The 23659-nt window shown below is 40.5% G+C and overlaps 1 protein-coding gene across 3 annotated transcripts in view; it reads left to right on the top strand.

Moving 5' to 3' along the window:
- The window catches only part of SUPT3H (SPT3 homolog, SAGA and STAGA complex component), a 390182-nt gene extending 367105 nt beyond the window's left edge, over positions 1-23077 (top strand). For 2 of the 3 annotated variants that reach the window (XM_084889814.1, XM_084889816.1), the window contains exon 12: positions 16674-17984. In XM_084889814.1, the coding sequence (XP_084745940.1) occupies positions 16674-16715 (42 nt within the window). In that variant the 3' untranslated portion in view covers positions 16716-17984. Of the gene's footprint in view, positions 1-16673; positions 17985-22703 lie in introns of those variants that run through there. The other variant, XM_084889815.1, reaches the window with a different exon arrangement.
- The last annotated feature ends 582 nt before the right edge of the window (positions 23078-23659 follow it).

Here is a 23659-nt window from a genome sequence, read left to right as displayed (position 1 = left end):
TGGAGGACAAGATTCAACCCATAACATCATTTAATTACTATTATATCAAGATAGTAATTGTAAATAAAACTAACCCCAGCATAAACCTCATAAAAATGGACTTACTGATTTTATGGTGAAACAAATCACACACACACAAAAAAAAAAAAAAAAAAAAAAAAAAAAAAAAAAAAAAAAAAAAAGAAAGAAAGAAAGAAAGAAAGAAAAGAAATTCAACAGGGCACATTAAAGTGAGGAGGAAACAAATATCACATTATTATTTCTCCACTACTGGTAAGGATTTTCAAAATGTTTGAAAAATATAATGTCAACGTTAATTCTAGAACATTAGGTAATGGAATACCTCCCCTCCACTTTCTCATTTGTGGTAGAGGTTGGTCTTTGAGATCTTCTCATTTCTGCACCCAGCACAGAGAGCTCTCCAGTGGCTTAGTGACCCAAGAATCCCGATGGAGGGTTTTAGAAGCTTGTCACTCAGCCTACTCAAGGGACCAGCTATTTCAAGTTCCTTCTGCCTTTGATTGCCAGGACCCTGCCATTTCCTGCCATACCTGCCTGGATGGTTTACCCACCTAAACTCTGGGGCAAGGCCAATGATTCCCAACTGGTTTGAGTATGAAGACCCCATTTCACATAAATGTTTTTTATGGGATACCTGCCCTCTCCCTACTGATAGCAGTTGTGCAACCCTTTATCTAAGTAAAGCTACACTGCATTTTGTTTTATTAATTGCAAATATATTTGAAGATAATATATGCTTCAGAAATTAAAATTCTCAAGTTTATGAAATAAATTATTTTGCAAAGTGTTCATGTATATTGATTTTCATATATATGTGCGTGTGTGTGTGTGTGTGTGTGTGTGTGTGTGTTTATTTATTTATTTCATAGAGGGAGAAGGAGAGATAGAAACATCAATGATGATAGAGAATCACTGATTGGCTGCCTCCTGTACACCCCCTGCTAGGGATTGAGCCTGCAACCCGAGCATGTACCCTTGACCGGAATCAAACCCGGGATCCTTCAGTTTGCAGGCTGACACTCTGTCCACTGAGCCAAACCAGCTAGGCTTGATTTTCTTTACATGAGGATTATTCAAACTTGAATAGCCTTTACTCATTTACCAAATATTTATTGAGCATTTAAAGTAAGACACTTATACAAACTATAATAATGGCTTAGAGTTCAAGAGATAGAAGTTATTAATTAGTGTAATGAATTATACTAACATTTACAAATAAAAGTATGCATCAGTAGAGAATTATAATCAAAGTATTTCCAGAGTTGAGAATATGAATTTCAATAAATGTACATTTGCTAAAAGTTAAAATTCTCCCAAGAATATGATTTGATTATATGTTGTTATAAATAGATTACAAGTACATATTGAATGCAAATATAAACATATTATACTTACATAGTGCTTTGCATTTTACCAAAAACTGTCGTGTACATCATAGCCAAAGCTCTTTTCTCCAAAGTTAGATTATAGCATCATGTTTTAAGGTATTATAACCTTGCTGGACTTTCTTTCATTAGAAGTTTGACTGTAATATCACTATATAATTATGTTTACATGAAGCATTGGAAAGAAGGTGTGGAGTCCCCATATGTTCATTTCAGCCTGGGTGGCTAAATGGCTTGTAACAGTCGGTGCATGAAAATGCCCTCGATTGAATAAATTAGCAAAATCACAAAAGGAAACCACTGTAGGAAATAGTTTTACACATGTAATTGCTGAAATCCTCTAGTGAATGTGTCAATCTGTACTAACTAAATAAATTTGTTTATAGACATGTTCTGTATTAGCTTCCACTCTTTCACAGCCCTTTGCCAAACAAAATCCCACTAGAAGTAGGATGTTCACACCCGAGTAGGAGTTTCTTGGATAAATATTTTTACTATATGGAGACCAAAACCACTTCTACAAATTTCTGACTTTGATTGAAATAGTATATTTCTTTAGCTTTTTTCCTCCCATCTTTTCTCCTGGCAGCTACTCGTGCATTAGCTTACCTCCTCCCACCTCCCGGGCCTGTGCAGAATAAGGGCTGGCTGCATGCACAGGGGGCCAGGGGACCCTGAGAGTGATGGGACCAGCCGACTCCATCACTAACCCCACCACATGGATCGGACAGGCAGAGATAGATTAATTTTAAAAGGCTCTCTTGAAAGCTAGTTAAAACGATTTGTGGAATTGATTCAGCATGAGGCTAGAACGCCTGCTTACCTTTGAGTGCTACATGAATAGAATACATGTAGAACCCATTCAGCCCTTTCTCAAGAAATCATGGTAAGAGTTACTGAGACACAACAGACACCTTCTTTCATAATTCTTTAGTCTAGAATTGGTGATAATTTTTTCATAGGCCTTTGAAGATTTTTTTTTTTTGGGCGGGGGGGACTGGTGAATAATAAAACAAAATCTTTTTAAAAGAAAGAAGTGAAAAGAACATTTCTTTTTAAGGTGCTAAGCCTAAACCTTCTCATTGTCTTTGGAAGACAATGCGACCAGTAAACAGTAGACTTGAACACTAGTGTGATGGGTGATCTGAGCCTCTTCCGCGTTACTATGACCCAAATAGCCAACCTTTTAGGGTTAGTTAGGAAAATGCCCAATAAAATGAACACTGTCGCTGCTATATAAATAATACATCATATATGACAGGATAGTTTCATACCTCAGGAAGTTTAGCCATTTAATATGATAATTCTGTTCAAATTAATGTTTCATTCTGGTGAACATACTCTGGCTGTTTGTTTTGGAGGTAAATTTTCAAAATGGATAGGGCAGAATGTAAATATTTGTGGCAAATTCCATTAAAACAACTCTGTTATAGAAATAGAGGTGCTTCTGTATGTACAAGGTAAAAGAATATGTTTGCAGGAGCTCAAATACACCTGTCAATGTCAATAAGAGCAGTTTAATTTTGAAGTAAATGCTAAGAAAGAGTATTTCAAATTTGTATATACTATATTTTTTAGACTAGTTTTAGAGTCACAGCAAAAGTTAATAGGTTTGGAAATATCCCATATATGCACAGCCTCCCCCATTATCCATGTTATCCATCAGAATCATGTTTTTGTTACAGTTTATGAACCTACAATGACACATCATTTTCATCCCAAGTCCATAGTTTACTGGCTTCAAAGTTTTGCCTTTTCCAAAATGTTAAATACTTGGAGTCATAAGTTGTGTAACTTTTTCAGGTTGCCTTATTTCACTGAGTAATAAGCATTTAAATTTTCCCTGTGTCTTTTCATAGTTTAACATCTCATTTCTTGTGAGAACTGAATAATCCACTGTCTGAATGTTACCATAGTTTGTTTATTCTTTCACTTACTGAAGGACATCTTGGTTGCTTCCAAGTTTTGACAAGTATGAATAAAGCTATAAATACCCATATGCAGGTATTCATGTGGACATAAGTTTTCAACTCCTTTAGGTAAATGCCAAGTAGTGCAAATGCTGGATCATATGGTAAGAATGTGCCCTGACCAGGAATGTAACCATAACTTCCTGGTTCATGGGTCAGTGCTCAATCACTGAGCCACACTAGCTGGGCTGTTATCTGAATTTTGATAAACCCTTCAGTAGTATTAAAGGTAGTGTGGATTGTGTCTTAGATTTAATATGTGGTGACAGACATAGCCTATAGCATTTAGAAACAAGCTAAGTTCTCCCTCCTCTGGGTCTTACCTAGAACACTCTCTATCCTGCTCACCATTTCCTCTCATCCCCAACTCAGATCTCAGCTGAGTATCTTTTTCTTCAAAAAAGTGCCTTAATCACCAATACCACCTCTACTGCCTTCTTATATGGTCCCATTATACACTATACTCATTTTTTAAACTTGTATCACTTTTGTCATTTCTCATTCAATATGTCTTCTTTATTAGACTGCTGAATATGAAGGGCAGATCCTGGCCCGGTGGCTCATTTGGTTAGAGTGGCGTCCCATGCACTAAAAGATTGAGGGTTCAATTCCAGGTCAGGGCACATACCTTGGTTGCAGGTTTGGAGTTCCATCCCCAGTTGGGACGTGTATTAGAGGCAACTGATCGATGTTTTTCTCATTGATGTTTCTCTTTCCTCTCTCTCTCAAAATCAGTAAAAACAGCCTCAGGATTTTTTTTAGAAAGGAGAAGAAAATAAGGGGCTGTGATCACTGCTGTATTCACTGAACCTTGTAGTCTGTATTGTTGAATGAATGACAGTTTATACAGAAATACACCTTCTCAAGTAGCTACCATACATGATTGATATTATTAACTACTATGTCCTGACTGTTTTGTATCATTATTTTTAGTATTTTTTGTCTTCAAAGAATTCTTAAGAACCTTAATTATAACTTATTTACTAGCCTAATTGGTGTCTTGACAATTGGTAAACAGGTATTGCTACCCACGTTCTTATTTTTTTTGTGTTGTGTTTTTTGATGTTGCACAGGCTATTGAGACAATATTATTTTTATTTTATTTTGTATCATTGTTGAAGATTGAAAATACAATTGAGATCATTGCCATATAACCAAGATTGTAAAAAAAAAAAAAAATTACTTTATACTATCTACTGTAAACTAGCTATTAATTATAATTTTCAGTAGCAGTATATTTGAACTTCAAATGTTTAGACTCAACAATATAATTAGCAGTGTTGTTTTAGATAACTTGGACTCTTTTTTTTTTTTTTTTTTTTTGACAAACAAGGCATTTGGGAGCCATTTTTTTACTCCTAGCAGATAACAGTGAGGAGAAGCCCAGAAATGCTCCGAGTGGGAACTGAGAACCCATATCACAGTAACTTTTTTTGCAGCAATGTTTATGGTTGAATTATTAAGGTCACTAATTTATTTTTCTTAACAATTACTACTGATGATTATCTTGTAAAATGATAAGTATGCTGTCTAAGCCAAATTTTTAAGAGCTATCCCAGCCCCTGCTCTGGTGGAGAACATGTTAGCATAACATGTTCTCATTGTTGCCCAGAGGAAACTAACCTACTTGCTAATCAAATCCATTCATTCTCACGATGGTTATTTATTGAGCACCTACTTATTTTCTCTGCGTTGGGTTATACTATGGGCACACATAGATAAAATAGTAAGGTCCCTGCCTTCTGAATGCTATAGAGAAATGAAAATTAACTGTTGTTAGCCCTGTCCCCCTCCCCCCCAAAAGAGGGAGATTTCAGTTAATAATTCTGCCAATTTAGCACTGTTTTCATATAGAGTTATATGTGTTTGCAGCTTGGAATAATTTTAGACATCTGTGTTTTGACTGTTGTTAATATAAGGTAGCTGAAGAAAAGTTTAACATTATTGGCATTAAATTATTATTAACCATAGTTGTGTTTAAGTACATACGATATCATGGAAAGAATAATTTATACGTAGAAATTGTATACTTTTAGTCTCATATAAAATTGCTAAAAATAACCTTTACAAAACACTTTTGTTCTAAAAAAAAACAATGTTGCTTTTATCAGCTACTTAATTATTTGCTTAACATCAGAATTAACACATCTCTCATATAATTTGACTGAGATGTCTTGGACAATTAGAAATGGCAATTTTTAATAATTAAATTTTAATTTAGAGGTTTTTGTATTCAGAATGCTGGAATAACTTGGTAATAAGAATATGACAGATACATACAGGAAAACAAGCATAAAATGACAACTTCTTGATATTTATATGGCTCCCAGTTACAGTTAGTGCTATGTCTTTTTCCCTCCCTGTTCGTGTTCTTAAACCAGTGCCCTGCTGTCCGACAAACTGCCCTCCAGGTTTCCACAGGATGTTTCTAACACTGGGAAGTATACAAAGGGAAGATGTTTAATGAAGAGCTTTGCGTGTTGCAACGCTATTCATCATATGGTTCAATTTAGATTCTCTGAAATATCAGAGTTAGAATAAAATTATCAAAAGGGGAAAAGTCACATGGCTTTGGTGCAAACAAGATGTTCCTATTTGTATTTATGTTTGCTAATGAAATTCAGCCATGATTTCCACTTTGATTTTAAGAGTCTTAGACCACCATTCAGATTTATTCATTATAATTAAATCTCTTCCCACACGCAGACACAAGGGCAGCCAAAGGCCAGGGGCGGGGGCGGGGTCATACTTTATCTTTTAAAAAGCTGTTGCACAGCTTTGATATGAAGATCCAGAGCCTCAGAGATGTACAGTATTAAAGCAAAGCAGTGTGTCTCTGGGGCATAGATCCCTCCTGAGGCAGATGAAGGTCTGGGGGAGGCTTGGTCTCTGAATCCAGTGGCTCCAGAGGGCAGGGCTGAACTGGGGCGTGTGGGAACAGTTGATGTAGTCTCCAGTGTGGCTGCCAGAAGAGAGGGAGGGAAAGGCCAGATACAAAAACACCCGGCTTTTCCTGGAAAACTTGGGTGTGAGGTGGGGCAGAGGGGAGGGCTCATGTAGCTTGTGCAACAGCATTTGTACGTGAAATTCAGAGATGTAGCTCCCTTCCCCACCCCAATTCAACTGAGTATTCCAACAAATCACTGAGATTAACTACATCGGTAAGCACTCGTGAAAGGCAGTTGCTTTCAGTTTGCTCTGCTACCTCCCTACCTTCTCTCTCAGCAAAGCCCCGTGTGCCCTCTGTGCCCTCGGTGCCCTCCCAGTCTCTGTGGAGTGGAGAACGTTCGGGAAACCACCAGGCCCTTGGTAACCAGGGCGGGTCCCGTGGCCCACAAGTCACCCTCTGCAGAAAGTCTGCCCTACACTTAGTTAATTGGGAGTTAAGAGTAGTTTGGGAGAGAGAATATATGCTCCAAGTCTTTTTATTGTCCTCTTCTTACTGGATTTCATCCAAATGGTCAACTCCAAACATATCCAGGCAAGCCACATTATTTGTTAAGCCGGACACTGAGCACAGCCTGAGTAAGACTTGGATGGGAACACATGGTGTGTCGCCCCTGGAAGGTCCTAAAGATGTGTGCTTTCGCCACAGAACTTTCCAGACAGGTTTATCTTAATTATTTTGATATTTCGTCCATTTATCAAAGTTATTGTTTGGAGCACTCTGGGAAATCAGTGATTCTCTAAGGAAGGGCTAATCATGCAGCAGAAGAGCCAAAAGTAGAGCTAGCAACTCATAACGACGGTCTGCCTTGTTCTGACTCCTCAGCTGTGCTGTTTGGACATCGTTAAGTCTCTCCCTTCCCAGTCCCTTCACTTTTGTTCTGCTCCCAAGGGCTCTTAATCCGGAAAAACAATTTTCCCCCTACATCTGTTTTCCCCATTAAGGTCTGGGATGCTAAACACATAGCTTTGGACAGAATGAGAACCATCCGTAAAGAGCCCTAACCTGAGTCAGGAATCCCGGGATCTCCCCTGACATGATCAGGGATGGTGGCGCTCTCTGGGCGTTTGTGTTCTCTGTTAAATTTGGAATTGGGCTTGAGGCATTCACAGACACTTTGCAGTTCCACAGTCTATTCCTTGATATATGCAAAGGGTTTGTTCAGCTTGGATTAATAGGCTCAGTTTCCAAATTCCTTTTTCATTATGGAATTAAATACGGTGAGACATCTGAAGGATGATGTCCCTAAGAGTGGCATCCCAGTATCTAGGAAGGAAAAAAAAAAACATGACTACTCTACAGATGGACTGCAGGTGAGAAATGTGAGAGAGACACAGGTAACCCACTTGCTGTCTGGGTAGATAGGCCTGGTCTGAAAACCTGAATTTCTCTTTCTTCTGTATTAAATTAAATGCCAATAGTAGGATTTCCACTAAGAGATGTTGCTTACTGTGTAATCGTGGCAGATTCTGAAGTGGTTCCCGTTGCTGACAGAACCTTCTCTGTCCGTGGATGGTGTCCTCGTCCTCTCCGCCCCACCCCAGGCCTCGCTGCAGCCAGTCACCTGGGGCTTTGGAAACGGTCCAGAGGCAGCAGAGCCAGAGGATCTGTTCTTTTTCAAAGCTCCCTCGGTGATTAGGTTGCACAGTGCTTTTTAGTATTTACTATTCTGAAAATTAGCCTGGAAAATAAGCACTCGTTGAGATGCCTCAAAACTGAAGATGACTTCGATTTAAGTCCCCCTCCGCACTTTGAAGTACCGGACCAGGCTGATTTAGTTTAAATTTGAAGTAAAATTTTCATTTCGCCTTTAAGTGATGTTGAGTTAGCAAGAATTGAGTTTGTCAAGACTAGGAGACTGTGTATGTCTTCAGTAATCCAGGTGGAATGAATTATGCCAGATTTCAGAGGGTTTTTTTTTCTTTTGTTTAGTGTAAGACAATGTGGTATAATGAAGAGAATACAGGCCCTGGGTTTTTAATACTAAATCTACCATTCACTAGAGTATGTCACTTTAAAAAAGAGAATAATAAGACCCTTGTGGTAAGGGTAAATTAGATATGGGCATGAAAGTACTTAGCAATCATAAAACCATGTAGTGTTTTTTAATCTTTGCCCCTTTCTCGTTGCCTTAAGAAATCTACAAATCTACAAATTTCGTGCCCTTTAAATTTTACTTAAAATTAAATATTGTGATTAGTGGGGGAAGGGCAGGAAGAGATTAATCAAAGGATTTATATGCATAACTCATGGACACAGATAATAGTGCAGTGAAGGCCTGGGGCGGGGGGTGCAGGGTCAGGTGGAGGGGGTCAATGGGGAAAAGGGGGACATCTGTAATAAAGATAATTTTTTTTAAGCAAACTCCCTCCTCCCACCCTTGCGAATGACCTCTCATTGCATTTTACTTGTCGTAGGCTGTTGGCATTAAATTGGAAGTTTACTGACTGCAGGGACTATGTTACTTAGCTTTTGTCCTTAGACACCAAGCAGAATGATATACATAAAATAAGAACTCAGATTTTCTAAAATCGTATCATACAAATGTATAGCACTCAGGCAATGGAACCAAAATCTTCTGTCTTAGGACTTTGAGAAAGGAAATATTTATAAGTGAATTTGGGACCTGCTACAATGAAATTATTTTTTTATTTCCAATTTTGAGGAATAATTGACAAATATAATTGTATATATTTAATGAATGCAATGTGATGAGTTTATATACATTTACATTGGGGAATGACTATCATGATCAAGATAATTAGCACATTTATCATCTCACCGTTAACTCTTTTTGTTTTGTTTTGTGTGTGTTAGAACACTTAAGATGTACTCTCAGCAACTTTTAAGTATACAACACCATATGTTTAACTCACCAGGCTGTACATTAGATCCTCAGAACTTGTATCCAAAAGTTTGTACCCTTGGATCTGCATCTGCTCATTTCTCTGTCTCTTTAGCCCTGGCAACCACAATTCTACTCTGTTTTGTCCCTATAGCCCCTGGCAAGCACAATTCTACTCTGTTCTTGATGTGTGTGTGTGTGTGTGTGTGTGTGTTTTGCTTTGATTTTGGTTTTATTTTGTTTATAATCCACATACAAGTGATACCAAACAGTACTTTTATTTCTCTCTCTAGTTTATTTCACTTAACCTAATGCCCTCCAGGTTCACCCAAAGACATATAGGTTGTTATCATGTCTTGGTGATTGTAAATAATGTTGCAGATATCTCTTTGAGATATGTTTTTCATTTCCTTCTGATACATACCTAAGAGTCACATTGCTGGGTCCAATTGTAGTTCTATTTTTAAATTTTGAGCAACCACTATACTGTTTTCCATAATTACTGTACCAATTTATATTCCCCCAACAGCATATAAGGAGTCCCTTTTCTCCACATTTGTTATCTCTTGTCTTTTTTATAATGGCCATCCTAACAGGTGTTAGGTGATATCTCATTGTGGTTTTGATTTGGATTTTCTTGATGATTAGTGATGCTGAACACCTTTTTCATGTACCTATTGACCATCTGTATGTCTTCTTCAGGAAAATGTCTATCCAATTTTTGTTGCCAATTTTTAAATTTTACTATTTGCATTTTTGCTATTGAATCATTTGTTCTTTATGTATTTTTATATATTAACCCCTTTTTAGGTATATGGTTTGCAAAGATTTTTCTCTGATTCTGTAGTTGCCTTTTCAATTTATTATTGACTTTGCTATGCAAAAGTCAATCTAAGAAACCACTGTCAAGGTCAATATCAAGGAGCATATTCCCTATTTTACTTCTAGGAGCTTTACAGCTCAGATATTACATTGAAGTCCTTCATCCATTTTGAGTTCATTCTTTATATGGTATAAAATAGGGATCCCATTTCATTCTTTTGCATGTGGCTACCCAGTTTTCCCAGTACCATTTATTGAAGAGATTTTCTTAATATGTTCTTGGCTCCTTTGTCAAAAATTGACTATATGTATTCAGTCATTTGGTCATCCCTCACTACCCGCCCTGCTAGCCTAGTCATAGGCAGCCATCTTGTGAGGTCATGAGGGTTAATTTGCATACTATCTCTTTATTATATAGGATTATGCCTTCTTTATCTTTTGCTACAGCTTTTGACTTAAAGTCTACATTTTTCTAGGCTCTGTTGCACAATGGATAGCGCATTGGACTTCTCAAGTCTACATTTTTCTGATATAATTATAGCTACCGTATTTTCCGGCGTATAAGACAACTTTTGAAATGAAAAAAGTCAACCAAAAATGGCCAGAGTCAGAGAGGCTGTCTATTAAAAAAAGAACTGGTGTTGCCTCGAAAGTGGGGGGTAGTCTTATACAGCGAATATAGGCCTAAACCTGTTTTAACTGTAAAATTAGGGGTCGTCTTATATGCCGGAAAATACGGTACCTCTTTCTCTTTTGTTTTCATTAGCATTTTCCCATCCCATCACTTTCAGCCTGTGAATGTCTTTAAAGCTTAAGTGAATCTCTTATAGGCAGCATGTACTTGGGTCTCTGTTTTTCTTTTATCTATCCAGGCACTCAATGTCTTTTCATTGGAAACTTAACAGCATTTATGTTATATATGTAAGGACTTACTATTGTCATTTTGTAAATGTTTTCTGATTGTTTTATACTTTCTTCATTCCTTTCTTTCGCTATTGCTGTCTTCCTTTGAGAATTGATTTTTTTATAATAGTATGCTTTGACTCTATTCTCTTATTATTTGTGTGCTTATTATAAGTTTTTAATTTGTGTTTGCAAAGAGGCTTTTATAATGCATCTTATATGTGTATTTTAAGTGGATAACAATTTAACTTCAATTGCATTAAAAAAATCTACACATTTATTTGCTCCCCTACACCACTTTATGTTGTTAATCTCACCATTTGCATCTTTTTATATTGTATTTTCACTAAGAAAATATTTTAGCTATAGTTATTTTTAGCACTTTTGCCTTTCAACCTATATGCTAGAGTCCAAAGTGATTTACATACCACCATTGCAGTATTATTTTAAATTTATCTGTGTATTTACCTTTATCAATGGGTTTTATATTTTTCATGTTTTCATGTTACTAATTAGCATCCTTTTTGTTTCATCTTGAAGAACTCCTTTTTGCCTTTCTTCTAAGGTGGCCTAGTGGTGATAAAGTCCCTCCATTTTTGTCTATATCTCTACCTAAGAACTACTTTTCCGAGTAAAGTATTCTAGATTGGCAGGTTTTTGTCTTTGAGCACTTTGAATATATCACCCCACTCCCTCCTGGCCTGCAAGGTTTCTTCTGAGAAACCTGCTGAGAATGTTGTCTGGGTTTGCTTCTATGTGATGACTCTTTTTAAACTCTTAATTCTTTCAAAATCTCTCTTTGGTTAACTTTTCAGACCCTTTCTCTCTCTTCTAGGACTCCCATAATGCAAATATTGTTTCACTTAATGTTGTCCCATAATTCACATAGGCTTTTTTCGCTCCTTTTCATTCTTATTTTTCTCCTCTGAATGGATAATATTAAGAGATCTGTCTTCAACTTTGCAGATTAATTCTTCTTGATTAAGCCTTTTTTGAAGCTCTCTCTTGCATTTTTCATCTTATTCATTGCATCCTTCAGCTCCAGAATTTCTACTTGGTATATCATGATTTATCTCTCTTTGTTGAACTTCTCATCTTGCTCATGCATTGAGTTCCTGAGCTCATTGGGTTATCTGTGGTCTCTTGAATCTTACTGCACTACCTTAAAATATTTTTAATTATTTTTCAGTTGACTCATAGATCTCTATTTCTTTGGAGTTGGGTACTGGAAAATTATTGACAGTAAATAAAAGAAAATTATTACTTTTTCATGTTTCTAGTGGATTTACATTGATGTCTGTTCATTGAGGGAGCAGTCAGTTCTTCTGTAATTTTTAAAGACTAACACTGGTTAGGAAAGACCTTTCTCTGAAGGTGGCCATGAGGGCTTTGGCTGGGTGGATGCAACATCTCTGATTCTAGGGAGAGCACAGTGGCATAGTTTCCCTGCCTCTATCAGCCAAGGTCAACATTGGTCAAGACTGCATGGTCTTTGGTGGCCAAGACTGTGGAGGTCCTGCAAGTGGCAGTGGTGCCTAGGACTCGGGGTCCTCCGGGGCAGAGCTGCTGGGGTCTTCCTAGTCGCCCTTTTTGCCTGTGGGAGAATGTGCCAGACTGGGCTATCCCACTTGGTTTCAGGCACTCAGAGCAGCAGTAACACTGGGGTGCTGGGCTCAGGTACATGTGGAACTACCGCAGTGCCTGAGACCTGGGGCACAGGTGCACTTGCTGCAGTGGTAATGCTGGTGTCTTAGATGCAGACATGTGCAGGTCTCCTGGGGAACCCGGGTCTGAGGCTCTGAGACTCACCACAGTATTTGGGCCCTAGAGGGCAGGGAGCAGAGCACCAGCAGTTCAGCCTCAGTGATGCCAGTTCATAGCCATGACTCAGGACCCAGGGAATGGGACATAGAGCCTCAAAGTGCTGCCCAGTGATGGCAAGTGAGTGCCATGACATCAGACTCACAGAGTGGGCCAGAGAGCAGCAGCTGCAGGAGCACCGCCCAGTGGTGCTGGATCAAAGCTGTGACTTGGAATCTGAGAGGCAGGGCACAGAGAGCAGCAGCAGCTCCCGTCCATAGAGGGTGAGAGTTATGGTGTCCCAAACGCAGAGAGTGGGCACAGCATCAGGTGGGGCCCTGAGGCAGGTCTCCCAGCAGCAGCAGCCCAGCCCCCATGAGGAGACACAGCCTGGGGATCCCATGCGGCTCCACCAGCAGGGCTCAGTGTTGTAGCTGAGGCTGCAAATGGCCATGGCAGAGATGAGCCTCTCTGAGGTGCTCCTGCTCTTCTGTCCCTTGGGATACCATTCACCTGAGGGAGTGCCCCGAGCAGCTTGAACTGAGGTGGGGGGGTGGGGGGGCGGGAAGAGGGGGTGATGCAGATAAAATGGTAAAATGCTTCCCACACCTCTAAGTGGCCAGGCCTGTCGCTCAGCCCCACAGGATTCTGTTTCTTTGTTGTAGCTCAGAGCTTTCCCAGAGCTGTATCTGCATGTTTGTAGTTGTTTGTTTATTGTTTTTGTGGGAGATGAGCTTTGGGGCTCTCCAGCCGGCCTTGCTGATGTCAGCCCCTACAATGAAACTCTTGTTTTATTTCAAGTTTGAGAAAGTAGGAAAGAGTCAGGAAAGGTAGTAGTGAGAATAAAATGTACATCTGAACTGGGTGAAGGAGAGATTTAGACGGTGGCATAAATAACACACACAAATATATTCAAGTTGGAACAACAGGATATGTTTTGTAAAATACCTTCTTTTGCTTAAGATGAATGCTAATCTTTTACTTTGTTATAGTAACATGTGTCCTTTAAAATGTGCAATTTATGGTGACCCACATACCAAGCAGAAGTAAATCAATTTGAGACTTAAATGTTTTCTCTAGCTTATCCATATTCAAATAAGAAAGAAAAAAAAAGTCATACTTTAAAAGTGCAGAGTCGTGAGTTAGTAATTTTCCCACCCATGCCCATGCAGTAGATAGAATCTGTATCTGTTTATCCAGGTATATTGAGCTTCTGGTAACAGGTCATAATTTGGGGCTGAGTGAATAAATGAATGTAAAAGGTAGGAGCTCACTTGATCCTCAATTTTTTTAAAGAGAAAAAGTAACTGTAACCGGTCCTTTAAAAACAACCTAACTATTATCTTTGCTGCTTTACTGGTAACATGCTAAAATGTCTGAGCTATTCAACAAACTCACATAGGAGCAACTAGTAGTCAAGTACAGACCTTTATTAAATCAATAATAAATCTTAGGTGGCATACGGAAGAAGCTTGGTTTATTGGGGAAGCCTGATTTGGTTATTGATTGATTCTTTTCAGTAGTGAGGTGTGGTCCTGGCTGTTTCCGGTCAGGGTCTGCAGAGTGTCTGTGAAGAGATAAAATTGGGAATCAGACATAGGATCTGACAGTGGAGAGTAAGTGGGATACAAAGCATTTCGTGAGAATGTAGCCTCTGGAAGGCCCTCACACCACGCGATGTTTAAATTTAGTTTCAACATTTGCAACACAAATAAAGAGAAATTCACAGTTGACACAAAGATGAGTTGTCTTCATCCATCTTCCTTTAAAGTTGCTTACTCTAGAAAAGATGCCAAATTTTCGACGTTCCCATAATCACCCTCCACAGACAGCACACATCCTTTGTACATCAAACAGCAGCGACTGAACAGCAGTGACTCAGGGGGAATGACCCTGGGGGATTGGTTTGCTGAGATTGCTCTTCGCTAATTACACATGCATGTCTGTTCCTCCTCTATTTTAGAATTAGAATAGGAAGACCTTCGTCCAGAAAGCTGGGTCAGCTTGGCCACTGGGGATCTGTTACTAAATAAGCCAGCCATCTTTTCACTGTTTGCAAAGGTGAATTGATTTTCTAAAAGTGACCTTTTCAGTCCTAAGGAAAACCACTTCTTACTGCCCCCCCCCGGAAGATTAAACTCGGTAAATTCTTAGCTACAGTCAGCCAAGACTCTTCCCCTGAGCCACACTTCTTTCCCGAGGAGGGCTCTCTCAGCCATTCACCTGGAGAAGAAACCCGGCTTGACTCCAGGCCCATTTATCTCCATGTAAACCGTCCCTGCATTTAAATATGATGTTATGTGAAAGGCTGTCACTGTGGCTGTAAAATTTAAAATATCAGGGTCCAGAAGCAAAGCATCACCGGGGCGGACGCCTCTCAGGCAGCCTTGGTGGTAGGCTGTGCTGTGGTTGCGGGAAGACACTCTATCCATTGCTGCGAGTTATTTGTGGCTCTCTGAGGAATGCACTCAACACTGCTGTCCGTGCTCCCTCTCAGGGGTAGACGTGGAACTTTCTAGTTCTTGTTAGGATGTTTGCTCCAGGCCAGGGGTGTCCTCTGGCACAAAAAGCCTGATATCAGGAAGGAACTCGCGGGAGAGCCCTGAGAAGCGGACCAGGAATGTGCCGTTTTCTCATCCCAGCCGCTGCTGGGAGTGAGCTGCGTGGCAGCATCGCCGCTGATGGAATTTCAGCCCCGCTCCAACCTGACAGCCACAGGAAATCCCGGACAAGCCGCTGTTTGGAAGGGGTGCATGTGAAGTGGACTGGTTTTATGATTAACGGAAAGTTATTGGGGAGGGAAAAAAAAAAACATTTTTGTTTCACCTCATGTTGGTAGAAGTCTTTAAAAGCTTGTGGTTCACTTACCTTTTTTTGCAAAGTAATTAAAAATGTATTTCAGTCTTTTTTTTTTTTTTTTAGAATTAAACTATACAGTACGTCCATGGCATTTGCTTAATCATAAAAGCTTATTCTGCATTTCTGACAATATGCTGTTGACGGTAAATTTGTTGGACTGAAAGTGTGCAGATTCCAGAATAGACTGAGTTGTTACCTTAGAGGGGAAAATCCCTGATACAGATTCTGTAATTGTTTCCATTTTTCTGAAAGCATTATAGAAGAAATGGCATCTAATTGAGGGTTATGAGTTGTCTGAATGTGACTTCATAGTGTAAATACTGAGCGCCGTGGTGGGGAAGGGCTCGTTTTACTCCTGGGCCGTGGCTTTCGGCTCTGCTCCCCGCCGGCCTCGCTGCCAGGCTCAGGGCCAGGCACAGGCCTGGGCAGCCCAGCTCTCGGGCAGGGACAGCTCTTGGGATGAAAAGTCATGCATTTTACTTTGTCTGTAGAAATGCATTGTCATTAGCATCCACTTTCCCAGTTTCTTTCACGGGACTGTTTATCCAATCATGAACACCCACAGTTACACTGCACGTGCATGCGTGTATATGAAGTTATGGGAGATTCGAGTTTTCTGTAACATCTGTAATGTACAGAACTCCTTCGAGACCGTTTTCAGGGGGAGGAACGGCCTCTTTGGTGCCTGTTCCCAGAGCTTTGCACGGAGACTATAAATTAGGCCGTGGAAGGCTATAATGAGCCAGTAATTTATAGACTATTAAGATACTTAGTTAGAAATTATTCTTGAGCATGTCCAATAGGGAACACATGTTTACAAAGGACAAACAGATTCAACACAACATGTCTTTAACCTAACCAAGTCCAGGCAATTAACAGAACGGGATGTCTTATTTCGCCTATCTCCCACTCCCCCAAAATAGGATCGCTAGCCACTTGTTAAACCGCACTGACTTTTTAATAGACAAAGCAGCTGCGAGAGCTCTGCCACCAGAACTGCTCAGAGTAAGCCCCTGTCAGAGTGCGGCCGGCCGGCCACAGCACGGGCCGAAGCCCTCCTGCCGTGCCTCCTCTCCTGTTGGACTTGTGATAATTCACTGCAGCCTTCTTCTTCTCCGCAGAGTGCCTACCGCAGGGCCGGGATGGCCTTCCTGGCCTGCTGACTGGGGCCGGACCACGGGACCGGCGCTGCTCCCTGAAGGTGATTCTGTTCCCGGGGCGGACAAAGCAAAGCACACAGTGACCTTCTCTGCACCCCCAGGAGTGGGCCGGTTTGTTGTGACTACGGAGGGGCTGACTCCAGCTCTTCCCCAGCCCCCTCAACGCCTAGTCTTGTTTACTAGACAGGCCGTTGGCTAATTAATGGCAGGATGTTTGGGAGAGTGTGTAGGTGGACAAGAATGCGGATCACACAATTTTGAAATTTTAATTTGGAATGGATTTACTGCCCTCAGCTCACATATCTTAAAAACAGTGTCTTATTTTTTTGTCTTTTTTTTTTTCAGTGTTTAGTCTATGTTTTAGTTGATGCATTTAGTAATCCAAGTTTGGGACAAAGGAAACAAAATTAAAAGGACAGTCAGCTTTCCCCTGGCACTTTACTTTCCAGCCTCGTTGACTACATCCACATGGACTTTAGAGACAGATGTCTATTTTGTAAACTCACAGGAATCAAAGTTTGAGGGGACCCGGTGAACTCTATTCCTGTCCTCGCCTCCCTGCTCCCACTCACAGTGTCTGTCACGTTCATGCTTCTTCCCCGCTCTCTGCATGTCTGCCTGGCGCGTGTTTTCCCGCATCCGGACCCTCTCCCCATCTCCAGCTCTCTCCTTCCCTGTCCCTGTTGTCCCAGGCCGACCGCTCTCACACCCACCCTCCCCTTCGGAGGGGAGTGAGGATGTGCTCTCTCCCAGCACCACCTCCCTGAGGCTGCACACGTGGACAGGAACTGCCGGTAGCAGCCGAGCTACCCTCTGGCATCTATGCTCTCTCCAGTACGCGAGGAACCGGCACCCTCGGGAACAAGTCAAAATAGAGCAGACGTAATTGTACAGTTCCTGATTAGACTGGAATTGCAAAAGAACACAGGAAGTTATTCCTTTAAATTCGTAGGAGTTTTGTGTAATTTTGCTTTTATCATGGCTTTTACTCACACTGAGACAGCCTTTGTAAAGAATTAATAGACACAGAAATGAGAAACATGAAAGGTTTCGTCTGGTGACCAAAGCCATTGTGCAGCCCGGCTAATATGACTGGGCCACATTAATCCCATTGGTTAACTATCACTTACCTGTTCTAGGTTAGTCCTCCTGGAAAAAATCTTTATGTCAAGGACAGAAAGTGCAGATTTATAATATCAGAAGTTTCCAAAGGGTTTTGATGTTCCATCTGTGTCGTTAAAATGTATGATTAAACTTTTCTTTTTATCATCATTCTTATTTTTCTTGGCGTCCCTAATCATAGAAAATTATAAGCTTGCAGTAAACATCCTAACTTTTGAAACGACAGCATTTATTGTATTTGGTTTCGATCTGCCTGGCTTATTGATGTATAAAATTTTCAGGGGCTATTTTTTCACATCAAAATTCCTTCTCCTCCCACATTATACATTTTAAACTATGCACAAGGCAGAAAATATAGGGTTTAGGGTTTTCCTCCTTCATTTTATTCTACCTGATCTCCCTATACTCCCAGAGAAGGAAGACTCAACGTACATTTCTCTCAGAAATATGACAGGTCTGTGTTTTTGTTGGTCTGGCGTATGTTTGTCTATCTTGAACAGTCTGACAGGTAATTATTTATAAAATCTGGTTTTGCCCAGTAAGTCCATATAATAACCTTTCACTTTCCATCATAAGCCAGTGAGCTGAATTTAGAATCAAACAAGGTCATTTATGTCTTTCCTGAACCAGCCTACATGTCCCCATAATTGCTCAATATTAATATTTTTAATTCTTTTTTTTTTTTTTTTTTACTTTTCTACCCATAGGTTCTTTCCCTAACTCTTTCCACAACACTAAATTCAAAGTGAAATAAAATTTCCTTAAGCAGTGAATATAGAAAAAAAGAAGGAACATTTCAGAAAATGTGACTTCAATAAATTTCTCTCTAAAGATTAAAATGTTAGGTAGATTCATAAAATATTAGAGCAGAAGATGGTCTTAAAAATCATTGGAAACAACCATTTGTTTCACACATTAAAACACATGGCCCAGGGAGGGAAACCAACGTGCCCAGATGGCTCAGCACAGGCCGGGAGACCAGAGCCAGGTCCTGGCCCCAGGTCCCAGGCTAGCGGTGTGCTCCATGCTGGGCTTGCTCCGACATTACCAAGACATATCGCTTCTATGGTGTGTGTACCTCAGACGTGTTATATTAAAATGTTCTTCAAAGGGACTGATATTAACTAAATAATCTGCCAGTTACACAACATTGTTTTTAAAAAAGAAGTCTGCAAGCAAGGGAGCGGGGAATTAGCCTACTTTGTGTCAGGAAGCAGATCGCTGGCATTTCTTCTATCTTCATAATGACTTTATGAAGTACATGCTATAAAACAAAAAATAGACACAAAAATCATGCTCTCTAAATCAAATGTGAATACACAGAATAGTTCCTATTTTTGTAGGCTTGCGTTTTGGAGATCAAATTTGAAAATAAAATCAGTAAATTGCCTCTCTAGTGGGAAATTGATACTGCCTCATAGATTTGAGAGTAAAGGAAATAGAAATATTTCTCCTTTCACCTGAATTTGAAAATTCGACTTTGTGAACATGCCATTTTAAAGCGATGTCTTTAACCTTCCTGTCTTCACATATCGCAATAGTTGAGATCCAAAAAGAGTGTTCCAGCTCTGGCCAGGAAGCACAGTTGGTTAGAGCAGCCTCCCATATGCCACGGTTGTGGGTTCCAGCCCCAGTCAGGGCACATACAAGAACCAGCCAATGAGTGCATCACTAAGTAGCACACCAAATTGATCTTTCTCTCTCTTTCTCTCTCACATCAATAAATAATAATGTTCCCATTTTAGAACTAAGAATTTTTATTTAAAAAAACAAAAGCACAAATATTTTTTAAATTATGTACTTACTTTCTGTATGTGGGGAAAATTCTTCATTTATTACTGTCTGTCCTTTGTTTCTATAAAATAATAAATAATTCACATTTAATGCTTTTACCACGTAGAAGACAAATAAATATAACTGGCAATTCTTGTTCGGAAAGAAAATATATGTTTACTTGTCTAGAAAGTATAAAATTTAATTTCATGAAAAAGAATTTATATAGTTCCCATATCAGATATTTCTTCCCAGTTAATGTAACCCCTTGTGTAAAACCGAATCGCTATAGAGAAACTATTCCCTCATCTGTCCTCCTGGAATTTAGATAGAACTGTCCCAGGTTGCGTTTAAAATTTTACCATCAACCATGTACACATCTCATAAAATATTTTACAGTTTCCTGTACGCTCTGGCTGAACATTTCATAGTACATAAACACTTCTGCAAATAATATCAGGCATCAAGCCGAACATATCATGGCAGTGGCCCCCACATAAAGCCGAGTGTCCAGCCATTTATTTTCTTATGTTTATCTATTTACTTGAAAGCCACAGGGAAACTGTGTGCTCTGATTGTGCAGTGGCAGGGTTGGGGTCCGGCGGTTTGAGGGGAGCTGTGTTCACCAAGCAGGGGCTCTGCAGAGGGCAGCCAGCCGCACTTCAGCAGCAGAACCGTGCCTGCAGGAGCCGGAGGGAAATGTGACGCCTAAATAAGGGCCAGATGCCTTTAAAAACTCGGATATTAAAAAGTCATATCTCTTCAAGCAAGCCTCTCGTGTTGTGAATAGGACAGTGATATCATAGCACTTAAAAAGAGAAACAAAGAAAGAGATTGGCATTTGTGTTTTGGAACAAAATAGCCAATATTTAAGCTGTCATAAGTCATGGGGATTTTGACAATTGAAGCAGATTTTAAAACAATTAATTCTTACAAAGTCACGAGAAGCCCACATACAGTGTGTCATTGTTGGAAACCTCGGTGATTCTGTATGGAGCGTTACATTCATGTTCTCTTCTGCTCATCACCACCCAACAGTATCCACTGTTCTCGTTTTTTTCCAAAGGAAAATAAAAATAGAAAAAATATAGGAAGAATGAATAATCAAGATGATTGCTTACATAATTTTACTTTACCAAGTAACACTGCACTTACTATTAAAATGATGGTATATTGTGTCAGTGTTTTAACAGTAAGTTTGACTCAATTATGGCACATGGTATGCCCCCCTGTGCACTAAACACTTGGTGTGGGTTGTCTCGCTAAACACAACCCCATCACAGGAAACGCACATGCTCTCCCTGCCGCCTTTGGGCAGCAGGGGGAAACTGAGGGACGGAAGGCTCAGTGCCTTATATGGAGGCACCCACAGTGCAGTTGGCGTCCACGCGCAGCACGCTGACCCCAAGGCTCACGCTCAGAAGCACTGAGACACAGCATGGAGTTTTTGTGAATAAAGTGTTGTAGGGGCTTGTCAGAGAGGATTGCTCCCAAACTGGAAGCACTTCTCAGCACCAAAAACCCTGATTACCAGAGAAACCCATTTTAACTTTCCTTCTTTAAGGCCAAATAGTGTGTATATAATAGAATATCATATAATGTATAATAGAATATAATTACATAGAATGATGCCAACTCTTCTGTAACGTCTTAAGCCGTAAGATAAATAAATACGAAGATAAATGCACATACTAAGCATCATTATACAGATTAGGAACGAAGTGTCCTCAAAGGTCCATGTGTACCAAGCCTCCCCTTGCGAAGATGAGATCTCTCCAGAAAGTTCTCGTTACTTAGGCTGCTAGTGTGTTCTTTCATGCAGGTAAGTCCCCCGTGTTATAAAAGTCCCCACCTGTGTACATGTGTCTGCCATGGCACACAGAGTCCCCACGGCAGTCCTTGGCCGGTGTTCGCTCATTACTTAGGTCATCGTTTCTCCAGGCCCAGGAGGCCCGTGTGCCGGAGGGGCGCGGTGAGCAGAGGTCAGGAAGAAGGCGGCTGAGCTCAGCTTGAGTTAGCAGTGATCCTTTTCCTCTCATCGGGGGTGGGCAGCCTTTTCCCTTCAAGCCCTCGGTCTGTCTGCCTCAGCACAGGTCGTTTTCTGATGTCTGCCTGTTCAGGTCCCTTGGCAGCGCACCGGCCACTGGGCCTGCGGGCTGCAGCTGTCCGTTCTGAGTGGCCCTGCTTGACTTCTTCCAGCCTCTTTCCCTGGGAGAAGTGAGTCCACCTGGCAGTGCAGGGGCCAGTCCCCGCCACTCCTCCCTGACCTGTATGTGCCCATCGACACGTCCACCCTGGCAGCAGCATAAGCGAGATCCCCATGGCCTCAGCGTTCCATGTTCCTAGGCCGCGGGGAGAGACCAGCCCAGCCGGAGGGGCCGATGACCGAGTCCTGAGTCAGGCAGGCTCCCACCCTGAAGGGTAGCCACGCAGTTTTCAGTTTGCATCCATACCCAAAAGGAGATGGCAATGGAATCTCTGTTCATTCATTCATGCATTAATTTTTTTTTCATTAAAAAAAAAAATACGTTAGCACCTATGAAAGTCAAGCAATCACTATGGAGTCTATAAATTCCCAAACAATAAGTCAAGGGCTTGTGGGGAACATCAGAAATCTTCAAGGGGCTCATGGGGCTACTTAGATTAAATTATGTGTAGGTTAACTCCGCATGTTTTGCCCACATGGGCACCACTCTGTTTCCAAAAAAAAAAATTAAAAAATTATATATATATATATATATATATATATATATATATATATATATATATAATGTATATGTTGTATAACATACATTAAATAAATACATATATGCACCATTGTGATTTATAAAATATAAATTCATTTAAAAGTGATCACAGAATCCTGTGCCATGCCTGCCTCCCTCCCCACAAACCAGGAAGCAGGTGAGAAACTACCTCAGGCAGCTCCTCCCAAGACTGGCTGCTCCCACTTCCTCGGGAAGCACAGACAGCCGTGGAATCTTACCCAGGCGCCTGTGTGGGAACCTGCGAAATTACTGGGCGCTTTTCCCCTGTCGTGTGTAGTGTGAGTTTCCGTGAACAGGATGAAAAATAAACCCGCTTCCTCTTTCCTAGGTTTTCATGGTGACCTCCTTCCCACCAATACACCTGCCCACCTCAGTGCCTAGACCTGCCGCCTGCTCTCACCTCTGCGTCCCTGTTGGTCTCCAGCCTTCCTATGAGTGTCCCTAATCATCTCTCCTGGGCTCTGCAGCCTGCCCCAGCTTAAGGGTTTCCTGCGGGCAAGTCTTGAATGTATACACCTTTGTAATCACCACATGCACACACTAGGTATCCAATAAACATTTGTTAGGTGGTTAACAGAAAAACTCATTTACGCAGAAGCACAGAATTCTTTTCGTTGCTGTTAAATCTCTGTGTAATTTCTTATCGATGCTGTTTCACTTATTTGGCTGCAAATCTCCTGAACTGTAGATTTTCACAACCTTTTTCTTAAAAACAAATTTTCTTAAATCTCTGTGTAATTTCTTATCGATGCTGTTTCACTTATTTGGCTGCAAATCTCCTGAACTGTAGATTTTCACAACCTTTTTCTAAAAAACAGTGGGCCTGAGCATGGGGTGCTCTGAGTTGATTTCTGGGAAATCAACTCAGAGCACCCCATGCTCAGGCCCACTGTGGCCTTTCTGAGTGGGCATTGCGACTTCAGGCTGCTTGAAGGGGTTAATGGGCTCAGGAAGAGAGGAGCTCCATCTCACTCATCCTGCTGAAGACTTAAGGAACTGCCCTGTCCCATCCAAATGTAATCCACACAAACGAGTAAAGAATCCTAGACTCACTTGCTACTTTTGTATATGGCACTGTCTTTGAAAACCTGCTAGCTCTCCCATTGTTTCCTGTAAAGACAATGAACCATTTCAGGATAAAATTTCCTTAAAGGAAATGGAAATAACATTTCCATCAACCTTAAAGTAGATATGATGATCTGTTCAGACTGAAAAGAAAGATTTTTGTGAACTGGAAGCAACAGTTTATCACCCAAGAATAGCTTGCGATAAAAATGTTTGTTT

The sequence above is a fragment of the Pipistrellus hanaki genome, assembly GCF_964339955.1.
Source record: "Pipistrellus hanaki genome assembly, chromosome: 7".
Classification (NCBI taxonomy): domain Eukaryota; kingdom Metazoa; phylum Chordata; class Mammalia; order Chiroptera; family Vespertilionidae; genus Pipistrellus; species Pipistrellus hanaki.
Note: the sequence above shows the minus strand (reverse complement) of the source record. Positions and strands in the feature narration are given on the sequence as shown.